At 37.4% G+C, this 15808-nt stretch overlaps 1 protein-coding gene across 1 annotated transcript in view; it reads left to right on the forward strand.

Moving 5' to 3' along the window:
• Window positions 1-15808, forward strand: part of man2a1 (mannosidase, alpha, class 2A, member 1) — a 55379-nt gene that overhangs the window by 28187 nt on the left and 11384 nt on the right. The window contains exons 10-16 of the mRNA XM_018748155.2: window positions 4910-5095; window positions 9792-9906; window positions 10136-10203; window positions 12224-12389; window positions 12950-13183; window positions 13662-13784; window positions 14078-14192. Of these exons, the coding sequence (XP_018603671.1) occupies window positions 4910-5095; window positions 9792-9906; window positions 10136-10203; window positions 12224-12389; window positions 12950-13183; window positions 13662-13784; window positions 14078-14192 (1007 nt within the window). The remainder of the gene's footprint in view (window positions 1-4909; window positions 5096-9791; window positions 9907-10135; window positions 10204-12223; window positions 12390-12949; window positions 13184-13661; window positions 13785-14077; window positions 14193-15808) is intronic.

Genomic DNA, 15808 nt, shown 5'->3' on the forward strand with positions numbered 1-15808 from the left:
TTCATAAGGTTCTCATTTTCATTGCATTTGGACTTAAGATTTCAGTCCATTAAAGCTACAGATGAACATGTCTGTTTGCTTCATGTCACAATATTTAAGTACTAACTATGAAATAATATAATTGAAACGAAAAGTACTTCAGGACCTCAGATCATGAAAACAAGCAGATTTTTATCATGTAAGAAAAAGTGTATGATTGGCAGCATGGCTGATAAAATGTGGAAGTTTTAAGACCCATTTGTAGTGGAGTGCTTTATTTTCCTGTAGCTTTGTTGGGACTCCAGAAACCTCGAAAGCACACTATCAAACTAATTAGAAAAGTTTTGGGCAGAATGCCCTGCTCCTATGCCACAAATTGTGCAGCTGCCTGATGGAGAGCCTTAGCATATCATTATACTGCACACTTGCGTAACTGATACTTCTTCATTATTTTCATTTGGTATTTGAAAAGATCTTGATGCAGTATTAACAGACGTGTATTTGCGGGGGGAAAGAGTATTAACACTGTCAACAGCTGCAGTGCTAGGATGGGAACCCAGCACTAGATAGAAAAGTTTACTTTATCCTTAAATTGACAAATCCTTAGCAAAAAGATCTTTGGTACAAGCAGTCATATCTCTTAAAAGTATCAGTAATTCATTGATATGCGCTTGCCCTTCTTACTTATGCTTTTTCTTCATTTTAGTGTGTTCTAAGGCCTCTATTGTAGTCTCTGAAACATCTTGTGTAATGCTGTTATAACTTTTGGAAAACCGAATGTTTCTGGGGGAAAAAAAAAAAAAACACTGAAGTATCAAATTTTGTCTGCCGTTGCTTTTTATTGCAGGTTGGTATTTATTTCTAAAAATATTATATATGTAAAACATGCCTTAACCAAGACACTAAAGTTCCTGTGCGTCCAGAAAATATTATTCCCTGTGTTCTATTTATTATATTATCACGTGGTTGTTATTTTTTATGGTTTTATAGTCATTGGAGGTCAATTTTGATTTGCTGGTCAATGAAGTGCTCCAGACCTGGAGTTTTGGCCATGTGCTAGCAGTTGATGTTCCTAAAGGTTTGCATTTTCTGGTAGAGCAACAATACCAAAATTTAAACATGAAGTTGCTGCATTCTTTTTCTTTTTAATTGCCTCTGTCTGTTTGAAGGGAGAAAAGTTTTTTCATGCCTGCATATGTGTTTTCTTGTGAAATAGGTATCACGTGGCCTTCTCATTTAGTTGAAAGCACAGCAGGGGGTTTGCTGGTTGAGTGATGAAATGAGCTCCACTTTGCAGTGTGTTACATTAAATAGAAGTAGGTTATTGCCAGGCAATACTTGTAACTTTATCTGAAATTAGAACTTGTCTAATAATTGTTTAGTCCATCAGTTATGTCTGTGTGGTGTCCATTAAAAGTCTCTCTACTTTGTTACACTCTTCCTGGGTATAGGGTTTCTTTACCTGGGAACCATGCACCCCTTGAGGTTTCATGGATGAGTTTTAGCAGGTCTGTAATGTGCAGACTTACTTTGAAGAAAGCACTGTCTAATTAAATAAAATCTTAGCATAGTAATACACACACACACACACACACACACACACATTTTCAGAACCGCTTGTCCCATACGGGGTCGCGGGGAACCGGAGCCTACCCGGTAACACAGGGCGTAAGGGGAGGGGACACACCCAGGACAGGACACCAGTCCGCCGCAAGGCACCCCAAGCGGGACTCGAACCCCAGACCCACCAGAGAGCAGGACTGCGGCCCAACCCACTGCGCCACCGCGCCCCCCTAGCATAGTAATATTTTTATTATATTTTGTCACTACAATTTAAATTTATGTGAAGGTAAGCATTTCATTAAATGCAGTACAATATTTTCTTTAAATTTGACATTTTTCTGGGGGTTCCTTAATGTTCATCAGTGACCCATGGTCTAGAAAAGGTTAAGAACCTTTGGTTTTGCTCAATTATTAAAAACTTACCTTGATATAAGTAGATATTGTACTGGTGCAGATCAGGTTAGTAACCTTCTCAATGGTGCAAAAAGATGGTCTCTTAAGCAGCTTGAAAATGTAGCCTTTAGGTATTAATTACACTAACCGCTGCCCTGTTACACTAATTCAGAAGCAGGTTAACCTTCTGTCAACCAGGAATAAAGTTATAGCATTAGACTACAAAATGTTTCAGATGAAATGTCAATGTAGCAGAGGTATTTTGCTTTGTTGTTATTGGGGTGAGGGGTGGCTTCTCCCACTTGGTGAAAGAAAGCATTTCTAGGTATCAGTTTACTGGTGCACAAGCACATTTGTGCACATGGCACAGTGAAATGCCAGTGCCTGCTCTGTTTGTTTCATTTCACTCTGATGTGAAAACCAAGTGGGAATTCATATCGCCTTCTTTGCCGAGCTCTAACATTGCGAAAGTGTCTCTGCTCCAGCTCTTGGCGGATACACAGAGCTGTGCTTCTCGACCTTTTCTATCAGGTACCAGCCGGTTGTTGTTGTCGAAATGCTCAGAGGGCTGCTCTAGCCAATAACTAAAAACAAACACCATATGGATATACAGGGCTTCTGTCTCCCTGTGTCTCCTAGACTCCGCTTGCTTCTCCCTGGTGTGTCTCTCACTGCTTCTTCCTCTCTGTTTCTGTGTCGCTCTACTTGGCTGTCTGTACCCACTCTCTCTCTTTTCCTCTTTGTGACTGTGAATGTTTTTTTTCCTCCTGCTCCTTGTGACCTGACTGTGACCCGACTTTATGATGAACTGTTGTCATTTGTCTGCCCATTAATTTAATATAGTACAAACAAATAAGTAGTCGTACCCATAAAATTATTTGTGTAAAAATATACAGGATGGTGTAGGGGCGGAAGGCATAAGAAGAAAAGTTTCATTAGAGGTTCTAAAGAAATGTAACCCACAGCAACCTGAAGATATTACCACCATGTACCATTGTACCTCTTCCATAGACTATAACACTTGGAAACACTGGGGGCGAGGGGACAATGAGCAACCAGAACAGGGATTCAATCACAGTGACAATAGACGCATCGCTTTCAATACTAAGGGCACAAGTGGAATATGGAACATTCTGGAGGCTCTCTCTGTGGTCACACACATCAACATCGACTGGACAACTTTTAACAACATAATTTCCGAACACTGAGAGACCCTGACTGACTTAAAATTGCTGGTGGTGATAGGTAGATATCATACTGCTAAGGTTCCATGTAGTGCTTGGCCTGTACTCGACAATGCTTGTATGACTGAGTTACCCAAGAGCACTGGTAGATTATTCACAGCCATTTTATCTGCATTCCACTAAAATTTCATCATACTGTTGTCCATTAACAGCACTTTCTAGAAAACACGCTCTCACTTGCAAACACACACGAGAATTTGGGGTGCAAAGGTACAATATGCTTGATCTTGACTTAGCTGGCAAGCTAACCAATTAAATCCTTTAAATGTGTCAAGTTGAGGCCTGACATTATTGGGCATGTCAAAGTTTCATTGTGAAACCCTGTCATTTGAGAATGGTGTTCCACGTAACCTTTGAAGCCACAGCAGGCAACAATAAACGATGGCACTGTCAATTTCCCTCCGATGTAAACACTGCCTGACATTTTGAGATATGACAAAGGACATAGAGGAGATTTTTCTAAACAGTCATTGGGCTTATTTCTTCTTGCTGTTCATCTCATCTAATTTTTCTTCTGTACTCTTTGCTTTCTCTTCAAATGTCTATGATAATTAATAAATTTACAATAAATAAAAGATAGTATCCGGACTGAATTCCAGTCTAAACTGAGACTGCTCCATGCAATGATATGTTTTGAATTTAAATGTTAAGTTTTTACATACAGAAAGTTTTTGTCCAGAATGGTAGCCTGAAATTAGAATGCTGTGCTCAAATGAGATCTTTGGTACAACGTTGTTGTTTTTTTTTTTTTTTCTTTTCAGTTTTGACTATGCTGTACTGAAGGTATTTGTGATGTATTATTTTATTTTTTTTACTTGAACCCTTGGAAAAGGCATCTTTTGTATCGCCTGTTGTATTTCCCTTATTGCTTTGTTTCCACCTCTTAATCAGCATTATGGTTGGACTTTCTCTTTGTATCCATGAGTGTATGTTGCAACCATAAAGATTTTTATTTCCCTTTTTATTATAAGAGGAGAAAACAAAAAAATTAACTTGTTTACAATGTGTCTAAGCAGTGCTCCCACTAGGAACAAATTAAGAACATTTCTAATTAGTTTGACTCAACATATCCTTTTCAAAAATTCATTTGTGGAGGGGACAAAACTGTATAAATCCCATAAGTCGGTACCCTTCAAATGGCTAGGCAACATAGTCACCGCCAAAACATTTTTCTTCTGTGTTTCTAGCTATATATTACTGAATTTAAACCATTGCTTGCATTTGGATAACTAGAGTAGAACATTTACTCTAGGAAAAAACACAAATTACAAACTTAATATATTATTGATTACTTAATTAGTCCTCATAGAACCTAAGTAGTGATGTTCCATCTCAGAGGACATTTGAAAAGAAAACACATGAACGTAGTCCAGTGAGTGTGTGCAGATGTTTCTTTACACACAGTCTTTTTCATACCAGTGACAGTTCCTACAGAGCACTGTCTGCTTACAGCAAACTCATAAAATTGTTGCAGATTCAGTTGATCAGATTACATCTCTTTAGCTCTTCATTCATACAGACTTTTTTTTTGGCAAAGTTAAATGGGTTATTAATTGGGCACTAATAGCTTGGATGTTACCAATATTAATTTTTTTTTACATTTTCCTACCATTTTTCTGTTTGTGAGTAGGCTAAATATGAGTGGAGAAATCATGAGTATAGCTGTAGTATGAGTTGTAATAGTTTCACTGATTCAAACTTTTAAACACTTTCCCCTCATTTTCTTCTAGGGCGGCAGAAATTTTGTTCTCCCTTGCCTTGGCAAGCGTTCAGAAGGCCAACAAATGGAACGATTTTCCTTCCCTTGAGAATTATAAATTACTGACAGAGGCCAGACGTAACTTGGGCCTTTTCCAGCATCATGATGCCATCACAGGAACAGGGAAAGACTGGGTGGTCGTGGACTATGGAACAAGGTGAGATATTTGAATCCAGATTTTATATCAGCATTATTATACTGCCTAGCACATTGTAATATGATTTTTAATTCTTTAGTACTATGTCATTCAGATATCCTTTTGCTTTGTACAAAATGTACAAAAGGGTTCGGATTACTGACTTTATTGAGAATGGTTCATAGTACATGTATTGCAGATCTAGTGTGAGAGGGAACACGTGTGATAAACTTAATCCTGGGCTTACACTCTGATCATACAAAATTTTTTTATGTACATCATGTATAATATTAATTTTCTTTATCGCTGTTGCTTCCACTGGTATACTTCAGAAAGGTGCAATCTCTCATTTGTTTTTCTTGATAATGTACCCTTTTGTAATTCATATATACTCATAAATTTCTAGCAAAAATTATCTGTCTATATGAGAAAGAACTGAGAAACCAGGTAGGAAGAAGCTCAGTCACTTCAGTCACAGCTTCGTAGTACTCCTTGCTTGAAGGTTTCAGTCCCATTTTTAATTAAACTGCAACTAAAAGGACATGCATGGTATGTGATGTCTGTTAATTCACTGCTTGGACAGGAGTTAATAACCAGATCTTAATTTTTCTAGCTTAAAAAAAAAAAAATCTGGTACTTGAAAACATGAACAACGATAATGAAATTTTGGCTATGGTAGTACCTGGAAACACAGAAACACACAAAGGCAACATTATATACATACACAGTCGTACAGAAAGTAATGAATCTGTCTCCAAGGTGCATAAAACATTTTACATCTAGATGAGAAATTCATAACCTTTAATAAACATAGAAAAACATTTCTTTCCAGTATATCTTTCGGTAGTTAAAGAGTACAGCTGCAGTGATAATGTGTAAAGGTACATTGTGCAAAGTGAGCAATACCACAACAGTACGGCCATACCACACCAATACAGTACTACAAAATGAAGGATTTTCAAGAAGTTTTATCATTTCCCTTTAAAACCAACCCACACTTTGATGACTTATTTAGAGAAATAATACAATTACAAATAAAGGGTGGTTGAGTTAACTAATAAAGGTATTAACATTAACATTCTTTTTCACATAAATGTTCATGGAAATTACTGTGTACACAGTTTGGGTAACCTGGAGAAAATATTTGGAGCTGTAGAAAAACTGTAAAGATATGATTAAAGTTTGCTGTTGCATGTTTATAGTATAACACTTATCTGAAATGGAGCACATTACATCAACACTGAGTCTTTTATAGACATTGAGATGGTACATTTATGTATTTCGAACATGACAAGCAAGACCTGTGTTAAATGGTTAAATGAGTCAGGAGTCATGGAAACAGAAAATAATAATGTACATAATTCCAAAACATTGTTTATCATCCAGTATCCTGATCTGCAGATTAAACTCAAGTCATAAAAGTTTTATTTTATTTCATTTATTTCAGTTCAGTATATTTTTATGTTGTGGTCTTCCCATCAAGGTCACTTCAGAGCCTTTCAATGAAAGGTTAAGTACAAAAAATGGTGTCAGAGTCCTTGTAAAACACGAAGACTACATCTCAATACCTACATGTGATGTACCTAGGCAGAGAACAGCATAAGTTTTCTTTTCTCTGATCTTTTCCTAACTGTACTATGCACAACTTCTGGCATACAAGTTACATAACAAGACACCCACACCTCTGAGGTTTTGCTTATTTATCCCCAAAAAAAAAAAAAAAAACAATATTAGAAACAAGAAGTTTTATCTGGAATGACAGTTATATAGCTGGCAGACGACAAATTTACAATGCGTACGTGTGGAAAAGATTTCAAGCTAAACAGCTTCAATGTACTAACAGATAGATAGATAGATATACTTTATTGATCCCACAAGGGAAATTATTATATTACAGCAGCAGAACACAAGTCTAAAACAATACTTGCAATATTAAAAAAAAAAAAAAAAAAAAATCATATATATATATATAAAACAAGTGGAAAAAATACAAGATAAAAATATATGTACAATTATATATACAGTTGGAAGAATAAAAGAATAAAAAGTATATTAAATAAATTAAAACTGTGTATATAGTGCAACAGTATATAGTGCAAGTTGTTCAAAATGGTAATATAATCATTATGAAGTAGTAACAAAATGAACTAACAATAGTGTTGAATAGTTCATCTGTCACACAGAGGTGAGCTGTTGTACAATGTTATTGCGAACGGTAGGAATGATTTCCTGAACCGTTCTTTATGGCAGCGGAGCTGAATGAGTCCAAATGCACACAGCACTGAAGTTGGTCTCTTAGGCTGAGGACTGGAATGAGACAGCAGGTTTGCTTTGTTGATTTTTGCACACAGTGCAAACCGCTGTGGCTTGCCATTACATAATTTGAGGTTAATCAAAAAAAAAAAAAACCTAAGGGTTTGTTTTAATGAACTGCTTTTTTCGGCTTCAGTTTTTGTACTTGTTTTGATTGCTGCTTTGTTAAGGTGAATGCAAATGCTGTGTTTTTCAGCAATTAGTGAATGTTTGCAAGGGGAAGTCTGTTGCCCAGAATGATGTCCTTCACTTTAACTTCAATTGTCCTTTCAGCCTATTTTGGTAGAAAGTAAAAATAAATAGCACTTTTTCAGTGTTTTCAGTATTTTCTCTTTAGGAGGATGGGGTCATTCAGTATATGTTAATTTACTAAATTGTAACCTAATATTAAAATTATGTAATTCTAACTTTAAAAGCTAGTTTGGTTGCTAGCATAATCATAACAAGACCTAGGATGGTCCTATATTTTCCTTAAAGCTGTGGTCAAAATATTGACAGTAGTTGGGCTTTGGGCATGTGCATAAAGCACTTTAGGAACAGAGAGTGATATCCTGTTGCATGCTGTAAGGTAAGTGTTACCTTGTCTTGCAGATGTTTATCTCGTGCTCCTGTTCAGGTGTTGTGTGTTTTTGTTCCAGTTGATTATAAAGAAGCCTTAATTTGCAATCTTGGACTGTTTTGTGCAAAATTTGTTTCCAAAAATGGAAAAGAATAAATATTCTTGCTAGAAAATTGTGTGCAAGAACACTCAAAGAAAATACACCAGTGTGTATGTAATCATTAGTTGGCACCTAATGTTTTTTTCTTGGGCTCAAACTAGGTGATGTAATTGAATTTAACATTATAAACATGGATGACTGACCTCTTGTTCTGTGCACTCTAAATGTTAAACTGCTGTCAGACAAATACAAAACACCTTTTTAAACACATTGTTTTATTTGGCAGTAGTATATCCATATCACATCCTCTTCATAAATACCACGGTAGTAGTGATTGTAATGTGTTATGAATCCTGGTCACATGGGCAACGAGGGGGTCTTATACTTAGCTAAGAAATGAAAATAACACACAATCACCATGAACATTTTATTTGCCGATTTGCCAATTTAATTGGTTTTGAGTTTTTAAAAAAAGTGCCTTCATATGAACCATGTGTAAACTACCAGGATATGTACATGCAAAGACTTGACATTATTAGACTTACTGTCATTTATCAGTAGAAAGTACTGACATTAATCAGTGTAGCTATATCAAATAAAAGGTCAGGCCCTGAATGTCTTGTAATAAGAAGAGTAATCTGTATGAGCCATAAATATACCTGTTAATTGTAATTGAATATATTGAGCTTTTTTAATTTATTTAAAAAAAATCCTTTCACTCAGCTGGTACTTTATTTTCTTGTGCATGTTAAGTATGCTGCTACTTAAAATGCTTCATTCCTGGAGGTTTTTCAAATTGGCATTCGTCCTTATTTGTTTAAAAAAACTGTTGTGATTGATTTGCTGTGTAATGAGGCATGCAGCTGGTGTAGAGAGCCCAGCACCCGGAGAGCCCAACATCAAAGGCTGAATAAAGAGATGCCTTACAAAGTGACCTAATGAAGAGGAATAAATAAGATTATCGATTTTTAAATCGGTGTTCACTCACTATCAGAAGGCTATAACAAGCCACTCAAAACAATTTTTGTCATTTTTGCAAAAATAATTGTCTGAATGTCTCGTCACTTTCAGTGTTGCTCTATCTCCCTGTTTGTAGTCTTCAGAGAAGGACTTTATAGATATTTTGTCCTACTGATTGTCACGAACACTTAGTTACGTGGCTTCTTACTACATTTTATAATACATTTTTAGGTCACAGTTCCACCCCTTTGGTTTCTTTTTAAGACCCTGCACAAAAAAAATCATAGAACATAACATAGTTTTATGTTTGTATTTTCTGTGAGATGTATGTCACTTTGGAGAAAAGCATCTGCTAAATGAATAAATGTAAATTTGAAGGTACCTTTTACTGTTTAAGGTAGAAAGGATCAGTCTTAACTGTACATTACTATGCCGTGGCGGTACTTGCTAAGGAAATTCTAATTGCCAAATTATGTAGTGGTTCTTTTTTAACTGCATTATGTACTGAGTCAAGGTGAGTTGCTGGTTTCTGTGCTTCTCACTAATGACTGCCTGTCAACCCTGGACCTGTTAATATTAAAAGAAAGAAAGGGGCTAATGAGTTTTCTCTCTCTGTGTTGCATAAAAATTAAATAAAAAAAAAAAAAAAACCATCTGCACTATGCCTGAGAGCATCTTTTTTTTTTTTTTTTTTACATACTTAGTGTGTTTTTCGCATTTATTGCCTTCCTACTCCTGTTTGCAGTATATGAGATCTTCCTACCTTTAAACTTATTTACTTCCAGGCTGTTCCATTCGATTTTGAATGTGAAGCGAGTGATGGCAAATTCTGCGCACTGGCTTGTGCTGAAAGACAAAGGAGCATACATTCACAGCTCTTCGATGCCTCTGCTTCAAATGGTAACTAGAAACCCATTCCTACCATTGCTAATTTAGGTGGATACCCAGTAAGCAACTAAGTTTACATAACTGTGCAATATACAATTATTTTGAAACACACCATTCACTTGGTGCCTTTCTAGTGATTTTGTTATACAAGCTATAAGCACACTTTCCTCATCCTCAGTTTTCATCAGTCAGATTTCCATACTTTGTGTTAAATTTTAAATGCATGTATATGTGCTCTCAGGATGATGTGCAGCCTGCTCAAGATGCCTTACCCCGCAAAATGGTCCTTAAGCTGAGCACCAGGCCAAGGTGAATCCTTCTGTCCTTTTTCTTTCCAGACTAAACAAGCTTTTGTACACAAACCCCAAGTGTTGTTAGGAGTCAAACTCATTTGTAGTGCCTGTGTAAGACAGATGGACAAATAGATGGGTAGATAAACACTTAATTCTGAATAAAACTTGCCAAGGCTGCAGCAGCATACATACAACAAAGTAGTGACACAAGAGACTGAAATAACTCTGAAATAAAGAAATCACATTTGAACCAGTGTAAAAGTATACAAATAAGTGTTCAGTGAGAGGAAGTCGTGTTCCTCTGTTTAGCCATGGTGGCGTGTACAGTGTGAGTGTCCATAATGGCAAGAATTTAGTACAAAGTCCTTTACTGTACTACTTCCTCTGAAGAGTGTAACCTAACTCCCCAGGACCAAGCCAGCCTTCCTAGTTAGTTTAATCAATCTGCTGACGTCACCTGTAGCAATGCCATTGCCACAGGATACAACTGCACAGAAGACTGCACCTGCTACGACACATCATTAGAACATCTGCAGCAGTGACATAAATATTTCAAAAACCCATGCTTCCTCAGGAAGTAGAGGTTTTTCTGGCCTGTCCTGTACAGTCTCAGTGCTGCTGGACTGCTCAAGTCTGTTGTCTAGATGCACCCTAGGGTACTTGTACATCCACACAATCTCCACTTCCTCTCCATCAACAGTCACTTATACACAGGTTGTGCTTGGACCACCTGATGTCTTATACCATTTTTTTCACTATTAAGCAGCAGTTGGTTCAGTTTGCGCTACTCGGCAAAATCCTTCATCAAGCCTTTGCTCATTCCTGAAACACTCAAGTGTTGCTTTATCTAACTTATGTAGATGACATGACTTGGTGTTGTACCAAAATTTTGAGATGTACAAGTTAAACATAATGCAGTCTACTGACTCTTGAGGGGTGCTTGTGCTGCTCACAGCCGTGTCTGACATGCAACCACTCAACCCGGCACTTGTTCGGTCTGGTCTTTCAGTAAGGTCGTCCATAATGCAGGAGAAAATGGATGTATCTGCCTGCACTCACCAAAGTTTTTACCCCCAACAGTTCAAGATAGTGTGATGTTGAATCTATTGGAGAAGTCAAAAACGTGATCCTCACAGTGCTGTCTGCTTTATCCAAGTGGGCTCAGTTCAACCAGTTAATGAGAGTATCTATCCTCATGTTATCCTGACAGGCAAACTGGAGAGGGTCCAGTGCATTACCGACCAAGGTTTTGAGCTTTGCCAAGACCACCTTTTTTAAGCTTTTCTTGATATACAAAGTCAGAGGAACTGGCCACAAGTTGTGACGGTCACTGTTTCTTGAAAAAATCAGAGATGGATGTTTTCCAAGTTACTGAGACCTTTTCCAGACTTAGGCTTAGGTTGAATAAGTGCTATAAAACTCTGCTCCTCCACAGACAGCTTCAGCATCCTTGGACTAATGCCATTGAACCTTGTAGCTTTTTCCTGGCAAAATTTCCTTAGCTCATTCCTCACCTGGTAGGCAGGGTGAGAGTGGGAGAAGGGAGGGTAGAAGTGATGGTGACAGTGCAGTCTGTAGTGTTGAGGTATGACTACCAGTAAGGGATGCTAGGTGGTGTAGTGGTTAGGTTGTTCTAAAGGTCCATGGTTTGAATCCCACTCCTGCTGTAATATCCTTGAAAACCCTGAATTTATAAAGTGAAATATCCCCCAATATAAATAAATTAACGATTGTGAAGCTGCTTAACATTCTAAGTCACCTTAAATAAATTTGCAAAACTAAGGCTGTAAAAGAATTTTTAGTCTAACATGGATATTTGTTTTTGGACCATCCAGACAACTTGGACTTGCAGAGTAGTAGCTGTTTTCAATAAAAAGTAGTTTGCATTTGATTGTATTGTTTCAACTTGTTCAGTAGTAGATTTACTCAACTACTTAGTAGATCTACTCAACTACTAAGGCTTGTAGTCATTGGGCAGTCGGTGTGAGACTTGTGAACTCTGGCTCTTGACATTGTTACGTTGGCTTTTACCCCAGGTCTCTGGTCATATACAATCCGACTGAACAGGACAGATGGTCTGTTGTGACTGTGTACGTGAACACACCCAGAGTGCGTCTCCAGACTGCGTCAGGGCATGCTGTGACAGCCCAGGTCAGCGCCGTCTGGGAGGAGACAACCAGGGCCTCTAGAGAAGCTTTCCAGGTAGGCAAAGGCCTGTCATTGCAAAAGTCTTTGTGTTTGTACAGCTGCATTGACTTGCAAACAAACTATCACTTTATCGTAATGGTTCTGTGAATGGTTCTTGAAAAGTAAGGCATACTTTATAGAGTTCAGGATGCTGGATTGTTTATTTTTTAAAAAATTAGGAAATGCTGATTTGTGGCAGTTTAAGTATGGAAAGTGCTGCCAAAGAGCTTATATGTGTCAAAAGCACTGATCAGTTTTTAAAGCTGAGAAATACTAGATCTTTCTGAAAGTGGGATGTGACACACTGGCAGTCTCTGGATGAACAGGTGACCAAGCATGAGACAGCAGTGAGTGAACTTAAGGAATTTTATTTCAAAACAAAAATGTTAGACAGAAACAACAGGTGGGGTGCATGGTCTGAGCTCCTTTTTGCCACATGGGGGTGTTATACTTACTTGAAGTGTTTTTTTATCCTTCTTGCATGTTGTTTTTTTTTTTTTTTTTTTTTTTAATTGCACCAGATATTAAAATAGTTTTTGATTTTGTTGCAAAATCTTCCCACGTGCCCTCGGCAGTTATCCTTCGTGGCCCAGGTTCCTGCACTGGGCCTCACTGTGTATCGCCTGACCGAGGCTGTCGAGCTGCGGACAGTACCAGTTGACTACACCTTCCTCAAGCAGCATGAAGAGCTGTCGGTTGACAGTGCGGAGCCTTTCAGGGTGGATATACCACAGGACGACTCATTGCCCATTAGCATCGAAAATCCCCTGATCAAAATCTGGTGCTCTGCCACAACGGGTCTGATGGAGGTCAGCATGGCTTTGATGAATGATAGAAATGTAAAAACTAGCGTTTTTGTTTGCAGAACTAGACATGTACCTACTTTTTTTTTAATATTGCTGTAGAAATATGACAAATCAAGTTTTCTTCATCTCAGTGTGCTATTAACAGAGAAAAGTAACCTTTTTCCTGTTAATTACATGATCAATCTGTTGTTGGATTAATCACAGAAAGGAAGGAACAAAATGTTCCAACATGCTATACTCTATTAGCAGGACTGTCACTCGCTGCATTTCTACTAGCATGGTTTAAAAGTATGGTTATATCCAACGTTTAATGCATTTAACTTGTGCAAACATTTAATATTTAATGTTCTTTCCACTTTTGTCAGGTGCAAGTGCTCAAGTATTTTTCATCATTTTAGATACTGTAACTAGATAAAAGGCCTTGTAGTCTTCTAGCTTTTTGTGAATGCAATAAATTTGCTTATAGCGGTTTATCTTGCAGAGAGTCAAATACAAAGAGGGTGGAGTGGAGCACAAAGTGGAGGTGGGCTTTGTGTGGTATGGGACCACAAGCAATCGAGATAAGAGTGGGGCCTACCTCTTCCTACCAGATGGAGAAGCTAAGGTAATAAACGAACGTTTAACAGTCATCAAACAACCATACTTCTCTCCAATAAGCTTGGTTGTACCAGAAAGCTCAGTAACCTGCATTCAAGTCGGTGCCATGCACAAAAGAGATGTTTGCTGTCTCTGTTCTTTTTGTGTGATTTCTTCCTGTAAGCCATTATAAAAGGTTGTTAGCAAAATCTTTTATGTAACTGCGTGCTTGGTTTCCTGTGATGGTTTTTTTTTTTTTTTTTTTTTTTTTTTTTTTATTATTACTAGTAAAAAAAATAAATAAATAAATCTCCCCTCTAGGCGTATACTCCTAATCACGCTCCAGTAATAAGGGTGACCAAAGGCGTGGTTTTCTCTGAAGTGACAACTACCTATCAACATGTGACTCACACACTTCGCCTCTACAATGTGCAAGGTAACTGTAGAATTGTTCCAGAATGTATTGTCAGTGCCTAAAAACAGAACACATGATCGTTTGTTATTCCTCAGAAGAATGATAATATTGAAGAGAGCTACTCATTTTCAAACCTGAAAGGAGGGCAGAAATCACCATTGGCTTTAAATGGTTTTGTAGTATGTATGGCCCCATTTACTCCATCTAAAGGCATTCACATCCCTGCACTCTTGCAGTAGGGTGTGTGATGTACACTTGAGTGCTTCTTCTAGTGAGAGAATGTAGTATGAATGGAATGGAATGGGCTGCATCAGTTGCCTAAGCCACATTTTAATGGAAATGCATTTTCAGCTTGTTCCTTGATCCACTGTTAAAAGGATCTTTCTTGTATGTTCCGCGCAATCATCTCCTTGGATTATCGAAACCTCACTGGAAAAACTAAGAGGTAAATCCGACGTGGCACTGTTTCACACGCTAAAAGTGTGCCCGTGATCCAGTTAAACCTGAACTCACATGTGTGTGAACAGAAATTTTTATTTTGTTAACTTTTCTGTATTTCGTAAATAAATCTAAAACAACAAAAAAGTGTAGATGAATTTTTTTTTTGAGATGTGGTGATTTAGAAGATGTATCTTTGGCTGTTTAAGCTCTCTTATTTTACATATAAAGGAGCTTAGTAAAATCTGAGCTTTGTTTGCAATCATAGTTAATTTACACCTTTCACTTGTGTTTAAAGTCATTCTTCAAAACTTGGAACACAATTTTTTTTCTGCTTTTCCATGAATGCCTTTTTGTGTTGGCCAATGTCTCCAGTCTACATGCTGAGTTTGTCAATGTTGACCAGAGTTTACCTTTGCTTTTTTGTGAATCTACTGTTAAGCATGCAGAGAAAGTTATTCAGTAGAATTCCTGTGGTCCAATAATTTTGCAAACAGGAAACTGAATTGCAAGTAAAGTAGCAACTTCTGAAAAGCAGTGAGCACGCATCTATGGGTTGTTAACTGAATAAAGCTTAAATTAGTTTTTATCTCTTGAGAAGATGCTGAGGAGAAACAAAACAATCATGATTCAGTGTCTGCCATAAACAATATTTGATGTTTGCCATGGCTTCCTCTGAAGCAGTTTACTTCATTATGTGAAATATTGAAAGAAGTGAAAAATATGGTCTATGGGGGGCATCGATTGTAAGGAGTAAAAAGTTGCCCAGTGTCTTGCCTTCATTATCATGCCTGTTTTGTAAGGGACTTTCCATGAGTAACTTAAGTAGCCCCAAGGCTTTCATGTAATGAGATATCCAGTCATTAGCATACAAGAGAGCATTCCCCTTGACACAAAACATTGAAGTGATGGAGCATCCAGAAAATATTATTACATTAATGTAACTGGAATGTATGTGCTCGTTTCTATGTGAAAGATGATGATTATCTCTCCTTCAGCAGAGCAATTGCTTATCTTGTGCTCATTGGTGGTGCTCCTACCAATAGGCAAGATTTGTATGTTAAGATATATTGAATATGTTTATCATTTGACCTAGAAAGTTTTGGAAGCCAGTATTTTTTTCTGTAGTTCTGGAAATAATTTGTATCTTGGTAAGAGTTTGCCCCTGTTTTCAGTGTGTCCCTCTCTTTGTAGTAGTA

Source organism: Scleropages formosus, chromosome 6 (assembly GCF_900964775.1).
Source record: "Scleropages formosus chromosome 6, fSclFor1.1, whole genome shotgun sequence".
Classification (NCBI taxonomy): Eukaryota; Metazoa; Chordata; class Actinopteri; order Osteoglossiformes; family Osteoglossidae; genus Scleropages; species Scleropages formosus.